Genomic DNA, 14,944 nt, shown 5'->3' with positions numbered 1-14,944 from the left:
TGAAATTATGCCTGAACACCACAGCCAAAACACACTGCCATAAACCTTAACCATTATTGCCCGAACTGACTAGACATCAGTTGAATGCATAGAATAATTGCCTATGCCAATCAATCTCTTACATAAATCTGTTCGTGCAGTTGGATTAGGACTAGGGATGAGTGGTTTGGTTCTACATTTCGCCAAATTAGCGCAACTTCGGATTTATGTTATTGGCTGTCCAAAACACGTGAGAGCCGGATAGCCAATATGATTTGGTTTTCAGATCCAAACTTAACCGAGCTAAAACCGAATCGCTCATCTCTAATCAGGACCTTATATACCAGCGGGAAGTAAAACTCCAGTCAAAGTATTTCAATATTTTCTTCTTATTATGTTATAGAATGTGCTTAATAAATGCTACCTTAAAGCTGATTGGTTGCCTTTAAGCAACTTCTCCATTCTTTTCACTGCTTGATACAACTGTCCCTTTGCTTGGTTTTAGGACTCAGGCATAGCTGAACTATAAAAATAAACTGACAACTAAAGTGTCTTTTTTTTTTTTTTCCTTATCAAATATAAAGTTTTAGAAAGGAAAATCAATTCATGCAGCCATAGGGAGGAATGACAAAACCACTGGCCACAGCAGTACATGTACCAAATGAAAAGGTGATTCTCGATTACAGATCAATTACAAAATGTATGGCTATTATACACAAAAGCTGCAGAGAACGCTCGTCAAAAGAGTCTGGAGTTAGAATGAAGTATGGTCGCTGATGTTTTAATTAATTATCCATGAAAACATGGGAGGGCATCAGGATAATATTGTGAGCATAATACCTGTCATTCATTAGCCTTTGTTGAAATGTCTGGGGTAACCATGGACTCTTTGGATAAAAAGGCTGCTCTATGGGAAGGCGTGTAATTAAATGCTTAGGTTAGCTTAATGTTCTAAGTGCTACAAAAAAAAGCCTTTTATCTTAGGCTTCTGGTATACACATTTCTTTTAAAAATGGATTCGGAGGGCGCAGATTAGATATGTCCAAGCAGCAATGAGATGACATGAATTAGGCATTGTCAGCCCATACAATGAGAACTACACTTGAGCTCTTTGCAGTTCAAGGAATAACCACTTAAATTGTACGAACAGGAAAAACAGAAAAAAAAACCCCCACAAGTACTGGATGATGGAGAGGAATGGATACAATATATTAGACATCCAGATGTAAGAAGTCTAAAGTGCATATTCAATTGGCGGTCAGGTTTTGCCCGCAAAAAATAACGCAGGCCTAGTTACCGATACCTGTGGTAACCAATATAAAAAAAATTGGTTGCCGCGTGTTTTAAATACAGCCTGCGGACGGCTGCCGATGCTTTGTGTGGGTAGCGGATGCAGAGTAGTACAATGTAGTGAGTGCAGGGTTAGAGGTAGTGTAGTGTAGATAGTGTGTACAGGAAGTGGGTACAAGGTTAGCGGGGGCAATGTAGTACAATGTAGTGTGTGCAGGGAGCGGGTGCAGGGTTAGGGGTAGTGTACATAGTGTGTGCGGGTGCAGGGTTAGAGGTAGTGAAGGTAGTGTGTGCGGGGAGCAGGTGGCAGGGTTAGAGGTAGTGTAGTGTAGATAGTGTGTACAGGAACTGGGTACAAGGTTAGCGGTGGCAGTGTAGTAGTGTAGGTAGTGTGTGCAGGGTTAGGGGTAGTGTAGGTAGTCTGTACGGGGTGCAAGTGAAGGGTTAGTGTAGTGTAGGTAGTGTGTACAGGGAGCAGGTGCAGGGTTAGAGGTAGTGTAGGCAGTGTGTGCGGGGAGCAAGTGGAAGGGTTAGAGGTAGTGAAGGCAGTGTGTGCGGGGAGCGGGTGCAGGGCTATGGATAGTGTATTGTAGATACTGTGTGCGGGGAGCGAGTGCAGGGTTAGAGGTAGTGTACATAGTGTGTGCGGGTGCAGGGTTAGAGGTAGTGTATTTTAGATACTGTGTGCGGGGAACAGGTGCAGGGTTAGAGGTAGTGTAGATACTGTGTGCGGGGAGCGGGTGCAGGATTAGAGGTAGTGTATTTTAGATACAGTGTGTTGGGAGTGGGTGCAGGGTTAGAGATAGTGCACATAGTGTGTGCGGGTGCAGGGTTAGAGGTAGTGTAGATACTGTGTGCGGGGAGCGGGTGCAGGATTAGAGGTAGTGTATTTTAGATACTGTGTGCGGGGAACAGGTGCAGGGTTAGAGAAAGTGTACATAGTGTGTGCAGGTGCAGGGTTAGAGGTAGTGTATTTTAGATACTGTGTGCGGGGAGTGGGTGCAGGGTTAGAGGTAGTGTACATAGTGTGTGCGGGTGCAGGGTTAGAGGTAGTGAAGGTAGTGTGTGCGGGGAGCAGGTGGCAGGGTTAGAGGTAGTGTAGGTAGTGTGTGCGGGGAGCGGGTGCAGGGTTAGAGATAGTGTAGTGTAGATAGTGTGTACAGGAAGTGGGTACAAGGTTAGCGGTGGCAGTGTAGTAGTGTAGGTAGTGTGTGCAGGGTTAGGGGTAGTGTAGGTAGTCTGTACGGGGTGCAAGTGAAGGGTTAGTGTAGTGTATGGAGTGTGTGCGGGGAGCGGGTGCTGGGTTACAGGTAGTGTACATAGTGTGTGCGGGTGCAGGGTCAGAGGTAGTGTAGGTAGTGTGTACAGAGAGCGGGTGCAGGGTTAGAGGTAGTGTAGGCAGAGTGTGCGGGGAGCAAGTGGCAGGGTTAGAGGTAGTGAAGGCAGTGTGTGCAGGGAGCGGGTGCAGGGCTATGGATAGTGTATTGTAGATACTGTGTGCGGGGAACAGGTGCAGGGTTAGTGGTAGTGTAGATACTGTGTGCGGGGAGCGGGTGCAGGATTAGAGGTAGTGTATTTTGGATACCGTGTGCGGGGAACAGGTGCAGGGTTAGAGGTAGTGTACATAGTGTGTGCGGGTGCAGGGTTAGAGGTAGTGTATTTTAGATACAGTGTGTTGGGAGTGGGTGCAGGGTTAGAGGTAGTGTACATAGTGTGTGCGGGTGCAGGGTTAGAGGTAGTGTAGATACTGTGTGCGGGGAGCGGGTGCAGGATTAGAGGTAGTGTATTTTAGTTACTGTGTGCGGGGAACAGGTGCAGGATTAGAGGTAGAGTGTTTTAGATACTGTGTGCGGGGAGCGGGTGCTGGGTTAGAGGTAGTGTACATAGTGTGTGCGGGTGCAGGGTTAGAGGTAGTGTATTTTAGATACTGTGTGCGGGGAGCGGGTGCAGGGTTAGAGGTAGTGAACATAGTGTGTGCGGGTGCAGGGTTAGAGGTAGTGTATTTTAGATACTGTGTGCGGGGAACAGGTGCAGGGTTAGAGGTAGTGTACATAGTGTGTGCGGGTGCAGGGTTAGAGGTAGTGTATTTTAGATACTGTGTGCAGGGAGTGGGTGCAGGATTAGAGGTAGTGTATTTTAGATACTGTGTGCGGGGAACAGGTGCAGGGTTAGAGAAAGTGTACATAGTGTGTGCAGGTGCAGGGTTAGAGGTAGTGTATTTTAGATACTGTGTGCGGGGAGTGGGTGCAGGGTTAGAGGTAGTGTACATAGTGTATGCGGGTGCAGGGATAGAGGTAGTGTATTTTAGATACTGTGTGCGGGGAGCGGGTGCAGGGTTAGAGGTAGTGAACATAGTGTGTGCGGGTGCAGGGTTAGAGGTAGTGTATTTTAGATACTGTGTGCGGGGAACAGGTGCAGGGTTAGAGGTAGTGTACATAGTGTGTGCGGGTGCAGGGTTAGAGGTAGTGTACATAGTGTGTGCGGGTGCAGGATTAGAGGTAGTGTATTTTAGATACTGTGTGCAGGGTTAGAGGTAGTGTACATAGTGTGTGCGGGTGCAGGATTAGAGGTAGTGTAGATACTGTGTGCGGGGAGCGGGTGCAGGATTAGAGGTAGTGTATTTTAGTTACTGTGTGCGGGGAGCGGGTGCTGGGTTAGAGGTAGTGTAGATACTGTGTGCGGGTGCAGGGTTAGAGGTAGTGTATTTTAGATACTGTGTGCGGGGAGCGGGTGCTGGGTTAGAGGTAGTGAACATAGTGTGTGCGGGTGCAGGGTTAGAGGTAGTGTATTTTAGATACTGTGTGCAGGGAGTAGGTGCAGGATTAGAGGTAGTATATTTTAGATACTGTGTGCGGGGAACAGGTGCAGGGTTAGAGGTAGTGTACATAGTGTGTGCAGGTGCAGGGTTAGAGCAAGTCCTGACAATTTTCCCTTAAAATAAGGATTTAAAGAAATCTCTCCAAGAGGCTCTCAAAGAAAAAAAATAGAAAAATCAAAACCCCCTCATCCAAATGGATAACAAAAGTGCAAAAGTTTTTTGTAAACTCGCACCTAATTGGATATGCCCCTAAAACTCAGCTTTATCAGACACAATGAATAATGTTTATGCCAGGATGGTGGTACAGTGGTTAGCATAGCTGTCTTACAGCACTGGGGTCAAGAGTTCAATTCCCTGTGTGTATGGAGTTTGTATGTTCTCCGCGTGTTTGCGTGGGTTTCCACCGAGGCTACTTGTTGTCTGACTAAAATGTGCTCTACTGTGTGTGTGTTTGTGTACTTGAGAACTTAGACTGTAAGGCTAGGTACACACTACACAATGTGTTTACCCAGTGAATGGACGACGCAATATATCACGCCGTCTGTACACACTGCACGATTCTGTGAACGACGGCGCGATGTGCTGTTCAATGCTGCATTTAGCAGCATGGTGTCGTTCATTACATCGTCCCATCTGACGTGCAGCACTTAAGATGAAAAGATACGATGAACAACCAACATGAATGCGCAATTGGGCAAGCACACTGTGCGATCCACACAATATATTGTTCAAAACAATATATTGTGCAAGAGATCGCCTAATGTGTACCCAGGGTAAGCCCCAATGGGGCAGGAACTTATGTGAATGACATATTCTCTGTACAGCGCTGTGTAATTAGTGACACCAATAAGTCGCTATGATACAATCTGGCCACATACATTAAGATTTAAAAACAAAACAGTTTTGTTGATACTGAGTAAACTGGCAAAACATTAAGTGACCCATTTAACATTTTAATTAATGAGGAACTAGTGACTCCCGTAACTCAGCAGTCTCATGGAGATCTATGTACTAAACATCCACTTACCGAGGTGATAAAGCAGTCGAGATAAAGCAGCCCCTGCTGCGCCTTATATTGCCGCGGAGCAGACATCAGCTAACGCGACTTGTGCTAACACAGCTCCAGCCAAAGAGGTGAATGGAAAGTCACTCTCTCGGCGGTGTGGGCACTGGCACATAGTGCATTCGTGATCGTTTTCTGTGCATATGCCAGTTCTATCCCCCAATCAAATATGGCCCATATTCTGTGTAATTTTTTTTTCCTTTTACACAAAACCAACTTTATTAACAAACCAACATAAACAGACATCCAGAGCGCGGTTCTACACTATGTAGGAGCAAGATAACGGCAACAAGAGGACGCAATGCCAGCGCAAGAGAAGTCAGCAATCAGTAAATAACCTGCCACTTTAGAAACATCTGACACACTTAACGCTGCCATAGAAGCCTATGGCAGCACGCAAAACATGCATTAGCTTAGCGCAGACATCAAGACAGCAGAGAAAATCCTTTAGTACATATTGAGAAGAGATATGTAGAGGGATTTTCTCTGCCTTTAGCGCATGTCCCCCTTTGCTCCTGTTAGTACATAGCCCCCCCCCTCCACAATATAATGATTATGTATCAGACAATATTCATATACATTTTTTCTTATTTTTAGTAACTTTTTTTGTCTGTAAATAAATTTCCACAAAAATATAACCACAAAACTTGCTTTGATGTTTTCTGTTCAACAGAAACTGGCTCCTCTTTCTGTGGATAAAGGGAACTGGCTTAGTGGGAAAGGGGCTGGAGCAGCCAAATTAGGCCACGGTCTGGATGCTCAGGCAGTCCTGATTTTTTTTAAAAACAGGGGTCTCTCTCTTATTAGCAAAGCACAAATATGAAATATAAAAATGGACCAATCTTCTGTATCTCGACATACCTTCTCTTAGCAAGTCCGTTTCTCCTTTCTCCACCAGAATTCTTAGGATTTCATGACATAAAGGAGTGCATTTGTATTTCTTGGCGCATTCAATCATGGCTTCCACAGCAGACACGATATTCTCTCTATTAGTACAAAACAGGCAATGAGAATTCAGATAACACAAAAGGACACTGCGAGAGACAGGTTAAGGTCTATGGCGCTTTGAGCACGGCAGTTTCTTGGCAGTAAATAATGCTAATAATACACAGTATAACATTTCCGCACAGCATACGCGGTAAGATCTCTGTCCAATTAGGCCACTTGTGTGGGTGGAGACGGGATTCAGAGGGGGCTTCTGTGGTCATCTGCCATTAAATTAGGGGGGGGGGGGGCTGGCTCCTGGGGCTATTCAGTTTAGTGCGCTGTTAAGTCAGAGAATGACGATTCTTGCGACTTTACCTGGGTGTTTAGTGTCAAGAACAGGCATTCTCCGACTAAACTGCCGGCTGCGAGGCTGTTAGCGCCACGCTAAGCCGCACGGTCGCCACTTTTGTCGGCTTTCTCCTCGCACCCCCAGGCAGGGTGAGAGAAGAAATCCTTTAGTCAGACCAAATATCGTGCTGCATTGAATAGCTCCGAGAGCTCCCTCCCGGGGCTATTCATCATCGCTTTGAATTGAATTGCGGCCATTGTGACTAAAAACTCATGTGTGACTGACTAAATGCAATATAATCTTAAACAGTTACTAGAACTGATCAGAAGTTTAAATATTTACGATAAGATTCTTCTTATTGAGGATGGATATTTTCTATCAGTTATGTATTCTACACACAGCAATACTGACAAATTACTGTAGTTCAAACCTATTGATCTCATGACAACTCTTATCTGGTCTCTCAGCTCTCAGGGCTGAATCTGTTCAATTTAGCCACCCAAAAGTGACTCCCACAGGGATAATATATATATAGCAAAACTACTACAAGTACGAAAGCCCATGTACATAAATTCAGATTTGCAAGGAAATACAATTCATTAATTTGGTCCATATGTTTTAATCTGATTTCTTGTCAATGGAATAGATTTACCCTTTTCAACATATGAAACGATGAATCCAATTTTTAATGAAATCTGTAAATTTTGCTATCTATTCCAACTTTTCTGATTGGCTTACAGTCCCCCCCAGTTCACAGAATTGATCTGTAGAGATTGGTGGATTCGCACTCCAGGTAATGGACAAAGTCACATCTATTTTAATGGAGGATCACAAATATATTATTTAATTTTTTGTTTGTTTGCTAACAGCCTTTTAGAAATTATACAGCAGAGTCCTGTGCCAATAAGTGTAGGGGTAGATACTCAGGCATTATATAACAGCAGAGTCCTGTGCCAATAAGTGTAGGGCAGGTACTCAGGCATTATATAACAGCAGAGTCCTGTGCCAATAAGTGTAGTGGTAGATACTCAGGCATTATATAGCAGCAGAGTCCTGTGCCAATAAGTGTAGGGGTAGATACTCAGGCATTATATAGCAGCAGAGGCCTGTGCCAATAAGTGTAGGGCAGGTACTCAGGCATTATATAACAGCAGAGGTCTGTGCCAATAAGTGTGGGGGTAGATACTCAGGCATTATATAGCAGCAGAGTCCTGTGCCAATAAGTGTAGGGGTAGATACTCAGGCATTATATTGCAGCAGAGGTCTGTGCCAATAAGTGTGGGGATAGATACTCAGGCATTATATAGCAGCAGAGTCCTGTGCCAATAAGTGTGGGGGTAGATACACAGGCATTATATAACAGCAGAGGCCTGTGCCAATAAGTGTGGGGGTAGATACTCAGGCATTATATAGCAGCAGAGTCCTGTGCCAATAAGTGTAGGGGTAGATATTCAGGCATTATATAACAGCAGAGGTCTGTGCCAATAAGTGTAGGGGATGATACTCAGGCATTATATAACAGCAGAGGCCTGTGCCAATAAGTGTGGGGGTAGATACTCAGGCATTATATAACAGCAGAGGTCTGTGCCAATAAGTGTAGAGGTAGATACTCAGGCATTATATAGCAGCAGAGGCCTGTGCCAATAAGTGTAGGGGTAGATACTTAGGCATTAGAAGTCAGAGCAACACTGCCCAGGGTATTTGACTTCCACTATTAGTATTAAACATTTATATAGAGCCCACATATTGCGCAGTGTTTTACAGAAAATATTTAAACATACGAGTTCTTGCACCAGCAGCCAATTAACCTACTGGTGTATTTAGGAGGACAATGGAACCTCTGGAGGAAACCTATGAAAGCATGGGGACAACATAAAAACCCAAGATAGATCGGGTCCTGGTCAGAATTTAGTCCAGTACCCCAAATTTGTAGGGTTGCAATACTAACCACTGTGCCACCAGTTGCCATTCACACTTCAAATATGAGCATTTCCGTATTTAGGTGAAAACGCTTGAAGTGAGTTTCGAAAAAGCTCAAAGCTTCGCCAGCAGTCTAGGGTTCTTAGAGTGAGATGCATCAAAGCTTCGAGAGAGTGAAGAAGTTGTTCATAGCAACCAATCATCTCTAGCTTTCATTTATCTAGCACATTCTGAAAAATGACATTTGGAAGAGGACAGGCTGCTTTAGGAACCTTATCCACTTTTGCTCTCTAGAAGATTTGATACCTCTCCCCCTAACTGAGCTGTCCCATACAAAAACGTATCACAGTGTTAACATATCTGAACGCTGCAGGTAATGTGGAAATCAAAGCAAACGCTCTTGATCAAGCGTGCGTGTCCAGGTCTGTCCGCTTAGATCGATTGTTTTATCGGCATTAATCTACAATTAAAATGCTTTGAGTTTCATACTTTAAAAAAGGGCCCATAGGTATTAGCTGTTAGCCACGATCTTCAATGTGGAATGAAAATATACGCATCGAATTTTTGCAGTACACCCCCATTAATCGTCTGTAGCACCAGCTGCATAATAAAAAGAAAAAAAATGCCCTTCTTGTCACATTTCACTCACCTAAAAAATGAAACATTTTTCATTTCCTACCATCAAGCGGCTTTATTTTTTTTTTTGCCCATTACAGTTGCCATGCGACAGAGTTACTATTTTATACACATGCAGATTTTAGGTTACGCTAAAAAGTAAAATATACATGCAGAAGAAACAATAATTGATTGCAACACTACTTACAAAAGGGTGAAAATGAGCCCTACTTTAATGGGTATGCATGCAATTTCCCTCTTAGTAAGCTGTGCTTACGGTGAATCTTCCAGCACCCCACTGAGGTTTTGTCGTTTGGGGTGAAGACTAAATTGCAGGTTAATTTCCAGGATGTGAGGCTGCTACATTGCTGGAAACACTCTGAAAATATTGGCTAGATTATGGTCATGTAATGTTGGCAGAAACATTAGAGTAGATGACACACAAACTTACTTTTAAAAATGAAGTATATTACAATATTATGGGTTTAAAGCTCTAGATTTTATGATAAATTGCGCAGAGAAGCACTTTGTGTCTAAGTACAGAAAGACGGGGCCCGATTCGAATCTCTAGTCTGTGGCAAAGCATACAGTACCTGCAATTGTTTAAAGCACTGTCAAATTTAAAACGGGATTATCTATTGTGAGATGGACAGCGCGGAATGTAAGATAGATAGATCCATAAATACTGGGAAGGCACACTACGATTGTTATTTCATTCAACAAGAAGTTCAGCTTTTCAAAATGATGGCAAAACAATTATCCTATAGTAAGTACTGACTATACCCAATTCCCGCAGCATGAATAGAGCTGTTTTAGGTCAAAACGATTAATTAATGAACGATTACGGTGCCAGTCAAATGGACAAGCTAATTGACTTCAGTCTTAGAAAGCATGATGTGAAAAGGTATTCTCTGCGTACATATCAGTGATTGAAGGAAATGAAAAGAATATAAAAAAAACACTGGGGGAAAAAAATAGAATAAAAACCTTAGATGTAAAAAAAAAAAAAAAATGAAAATAGAATAGAAGAGATTTCAAATCCTAAGAAAGACACATTTTACATTTGTATTGTAGTTCTTACCAAGACTAAACAAAATCACACAGAACTGAGCAGGCAAAGCAAGCTGTGGGGGAGATGGGGAGGGGGCGTCAAAAGCAAAAATTATTTACACAAAATATATTTTTTCATTCTTACACTTTTATACTCCAATAAGATAAGAACTAGAGCTGGGTACACGCCTCAAACATATATTTACAGATCTGCAGTTGATGATTGTTTATACACACTCAACAACCATCACTGCCTCTGACCGCAGGTCCCGCTGGGCGCGGGTCGCGTCACATCTCCCTCCCCACAGCTTCTGCAGCAAGTGTACGGGCAGTCAGTTGACCGCCCATACACACAGCATGATGAGCAGATATATCTGCCATTGGCTGTGCAGCAGAGCAGACGCGATATGTCTGTGAGTGACGTCGTTCACAGACATGTCGCTGGTACACACTGGCCGACGCACACACAATATATTGGCCGATCAATTGATCGTCAATATATCTGCCAGTGTGTACCCAGCATTAGGTATAAACAACACATTTGCTTATCTGCCACTGGTTACGAAGTTTAAAGCCAAAGAGGATCATGGTCACTGCATGTCCTGGTCAAAAATCCGGATTCCATGGGGCTGGTGGGGGAACAGATGCTGCTGCCACTATGGGGGTCTTCCTACTAAGCCACCACTGTACTTCCTGTAGCCAATACTGTGTCTGTACTTTACAAGCTTAGCAGGGGCTCCCTTTCTGCTCTTCTGAAAGCATAGGCGGCACACACATCGCTGAGAGACTAGAGGGGCACTGCTGAGACCTTCAATCAGAATAACCAAGGGCATGGAAATATGGTGCTCTGCTTTTACATGGTCCTTACTTCATTTCTTGACCCTAATGCTTTACTGTTGCAAATAATGAGAACTATAACAATGACAACAGCAGCAATAAAAAAAAAAAGAATAAAAAAAACACATTGCTTCACTAAAATAGGGGTCAGGCTCCATTGAGATAGATCTGTATCTATATAAATATTTTTTTCCTTTTAACGGAGGGGGAAAAAAAGCCACTAAATATTGATTTATATAAGGGTGAAGTGCTGGGATATTACACACAAAGCTTAAGCTAAGTGGCAATTTACCTAAGGGCTTTGCTGATTGAAAAGCTCTCAAACCAAGAACCACTAGTGGAGGAAAGAAAGGGAATTAGAAGGGAGGATGGTAAAAAAATAAATAAATATAAAAAAATTCATTTTTTATAAAAATAAATCTTAACACAAATCCTTCCAGCTTAAATCTAAAGCAGATGTCAGCTTGCAGCGAAAACAAGACCGTAAACCAGCTTTACAAAATTATAGGTAAACCTCTCAATACTCACTCCAGCAAAAATGGGGTTAACACGAAGCGGCAACCATTTTATCCTGCGAGGATGAGGAATCTTCAAGGAGACCGGTGATGTAATTACAACTAATCCTCGTACACACAAAAAAATTAACTCTGTTGAAGGCTTTGTAATTTCCCTAGGTACAATTTAGCTGTCACTTATTTTAAAATTTACTCAAACATGCATTTGGAACAGTGCTAACTTCACATGTCAAGTGCTTTCCAGCCAATTAAGTCTACACTGGAAGTCTGTGTTAAACAACTGAATGATTAGACAAGATAGCTCATTTCCTTGCTCTTTTGTTCAATATAAAAATGCCACATTTACATTACTAGACTCAACAGGATTGTGACGGGGTGGGGTGGTGGTTGTCGTGGGGGGGGGGGGGGGGGCACATCATAAAAATTGGAAACCATATCGAACAGTTTCCTTACAAAGCACATCAAGAAAGTCATTTACCAATCATCCTTCAAAAACCAATAGCCGTGAATGTAACTTAATTATGACTCAGCGATGCTTGACGAGGAACCATCTTATCGCTGGATTGTCCCATTAGGAGGAGTACGAGAAATACGAAGAGATCCAAAGTGCCTTAAATATCATGGCAAGACAGTATTTACTTATATGTAAAGTAAAGCAGCATATGAGCTGGACAAATAAGATTTGTGCTGCAGACATAAATTACAGTAGAGATAGAGGGCCTGATTCAGAGCCGCTCGTAAACGGCCGCTCGTTCGCTCCGAGCGATGTACGCACATCTGCGCATGCGTATGGGTTTTAGTACACATGCGCGAACCAGTCAGAGCGGCCAAAAATCGTGTGCTCGCAAAATAGCGAATGCCTGCTAATTTGAGTGACAGGATGAGGCGTTTGTGGGTGGTAACAGGGGAAGGTGCTTGAAAACGGGGAGTGGAGATCCGAAAGCAGGCGTTCCAAAAGGTCAAAACGGGCGTTTTAAGGGTGTGCATAATTAACAAAGCAGCGTCATCGACCACGTCACTTGGGTGTCTTTTAGCCAGAACTGCTCGCATGATTGCGGTAGGAAAATGCAACCACATGAATAGCGAGCAGTTCATTCGCCTTTCGATGTACTCGATTAATCAAATAAATAGCGGAGATGACGGATGATGCGAGCGGCCAGGGGGCGTCTTTACAAAATAGCGAGCGCATGTTTTGTTCGCTCATTCAGACATAGAGGCGTCAACAGACCGCAAAGAGCGAATGGTCAATTTAAATAGCCAGACCCTTTTTCTGGACGAGCGAGCGCAAATAGTGTCCGGCTCTGAATCAGGCCCAGAGTTCACTAACATGCAAACAAATACGTACTGTGTTTTCAGGTTTTCATTTATATTAAAAAAAAAAAAAAAAACAACCCACAACCACCAATAATTAAGGCTTGTTCATTAACATATGCAGTGGAGGCAGTAACTTTATTGGCTGGTATAGAAGTCATGGAACTGAAAGTTATTAATTCAGTAGGAATCACAAAGATCTGTATACCATTGATGTCACTAGTATCTACTAAATGAATAAGCTGTGTTCACATTGATACCACTAATGAAATCTGCTACATGTAAGTGACTGATATTCTTTAAATGTATGCATCCGTAAATATGATTGTGGAAACAGATCATGTAGAAGACGTGTCCGCTAAGTAGTTATAACAATATTTGATTATCTTTTAAAGCCTTAGCAAGATGGTTAAAGGGTAACAAAACTCAAAAACGGTAAACTTCCTATATATCTGATATACAGGTATGGTCATACATGTAAAAATGATAAATGGTAATATTCCAAAATGACAGCAGTTTTGCCTTTGCGATTGCTAAAATGGAACTTCCGTGACAAAATCTTCAATCTTATATATAAATTTCATTGGTCTGTTTGTTTGGTAACATTGGATCCCAGAAGATATACTAGGGGATTGAGGTCCGTGTCGCACCACCCGTTGGTGTACGTTGGCAGAACTTTGACCCAGGGAGACTGTTGTGAGCTTTCCACTGAATGGATATGGACGACATCACATAATTTGGACAAAAACTTTACAGAGTTGTAACACTGGGTCTCAGTTGAGGACCCATTTGGACCTCCCGTTGGTGTACGCTGAGCAGAACTTTGACCCAAAAAGCCTGTTATGAGCCTTTCACTGGATGGATTTGGACGAAAACTTCAGAGGGGTGGCAATTGGTCTAGGAAGCCTAATGGCGTGGTTGGGGTCCCAGTCAGACCTCACGGCGGAATGCGCCGGGAAGAACTTTGACCCAGGGAGCCTGTTCTGGGCCTTCCACTGGATGGATTTCTACGACATCATATAATAAAACTTAATAGCTTGAAGATTTAACCCGGGCAACGCTGGGTACTTAAGCTATGTAGGTAATAATAATGGTAACGGACATCAAAGATTAGCGAGGTAACTATCAGAGAGAAGTGAGACTAAAAATGAAACTAGGTCTTACAACAGCAGACATATAGTATAGTCTTTACTCACCCTATCATGCACTATTCAAGGGCATGATTTTAATTGGAACTAGCCTAGAAGTACAGAATATATATGAGATAACTAAATACTGAGGCAGCACCAGGCTACAACTGTAAGACAAATAGATGGAGTGGGGGGTCGCCAGGGAGGGGGAAATGCTCCAAGCCTCTATATGAAAATCCCTTGAACTAAATAAGTAAATCTAAGGAATGCCCCCACCAGTTTGCTGCACCTCAGAATTATTCAGGCTATGTACAACTATACCTTAGCTGGACAACTTCCTTTGACTATCTGCCTCAAGCTACACTGACATTCAAGTTTCTTTATTCTATTAGGACACAGTTTCACTAATTAGGCTAAGGTCCAATTGTTCTCCCCAAGATCAATTTCACGTGTGCTCCATTCGGCTCTTTTTACATACCACCCGGCACTTTGACAGCACCAATCAGATAGCACCCCCAGTGCTACCCCTATCAATGGGGCGCTATTGGCTGAGCTCTGTGTCAATCACATAACCCAAGTGCTGGTTATGCTCTGCCAGTCGCTCACTCCGGGGAAGCTATCTGATGGGGGTCTGTATCTTAAAGATGTGGGGGGATCTCTGATGGGAGGGAGATCTGTGACTGTGCCTCAGATCATAATCACGTTTCGCTGATGCTACTGAGACAGGTAGATTCACAGATCTCGCTCCCATCAGAGATCCCTCCTCCATTTTTAAGAGGCCAGGCACGGTTTGGACAGTGGGAACATTGCAGATAGGGTAGATGGAGAGTGCAGATGTGCACGGTGTCTCAGAATGCAGGACTGTGCCTCAGCGTGCATTGCTAAACACAATTACATCTGTGTCCAGATGGTAACTTGGCAATAACCTGCAAGTGTTTTTAAATATGATATCAAACATTCTCATTATTGCTAAATATTACAGTGCCCTCAAACGGCTACATCTTAATGCCAGCCGGCTGGCAAAATTTTGTGGGGAGAACACTGGGCCCCAACCACATTAAATATCGTACATATAGCAAAGGGGAAGTATTTCCAAAACTGTTTTGTCCCAGGGGCACTGACCGTTCACTAGATGGGGTG

The 14,944-nt window shown here is 43.2% G+C and overlaps 1 protein-coding gene across 1 annotated transcript in view; it reads right to left on the bottom strand.

Moving 5' to 3' along the window:
* Positions 1–14,944, bottom strand: part of LRPPRC (leucine rich pentatricopeptide repeat containing) — a 219,141-nt gene that overhangs the window by 80,651 nt on the left and 123,546 nt on the right. Inside the window, exon 24 of the mRNA XM_088477278.1 lies at positions 6,012–6,136. Coding sequence (XP_088333404.1) covers positions 6,012–6,136 — 125 coding nt within the window. The remainder of the gene's footprint in view (positions 1–6,011; positions 6,137–14,944) is intronic.

This window comes from Taudactylus pleione, unplaced genomic scaffold, assembly GCF_031769625.1.
Source record: "Taudactylus pleione unplaced genomic scaffold, aTauple2 ptg000201l, whole genome shotgun sequence".
Lineage (NCBI taxonomy): Eukaryota > Metazoa > Chordata > Amphibia > Anura > Myobatrachidae > Taudactylus > Taudactylus pleione.
This window is presented reverse-complemented; position numbering and strand designations above follow the sequence as displayed.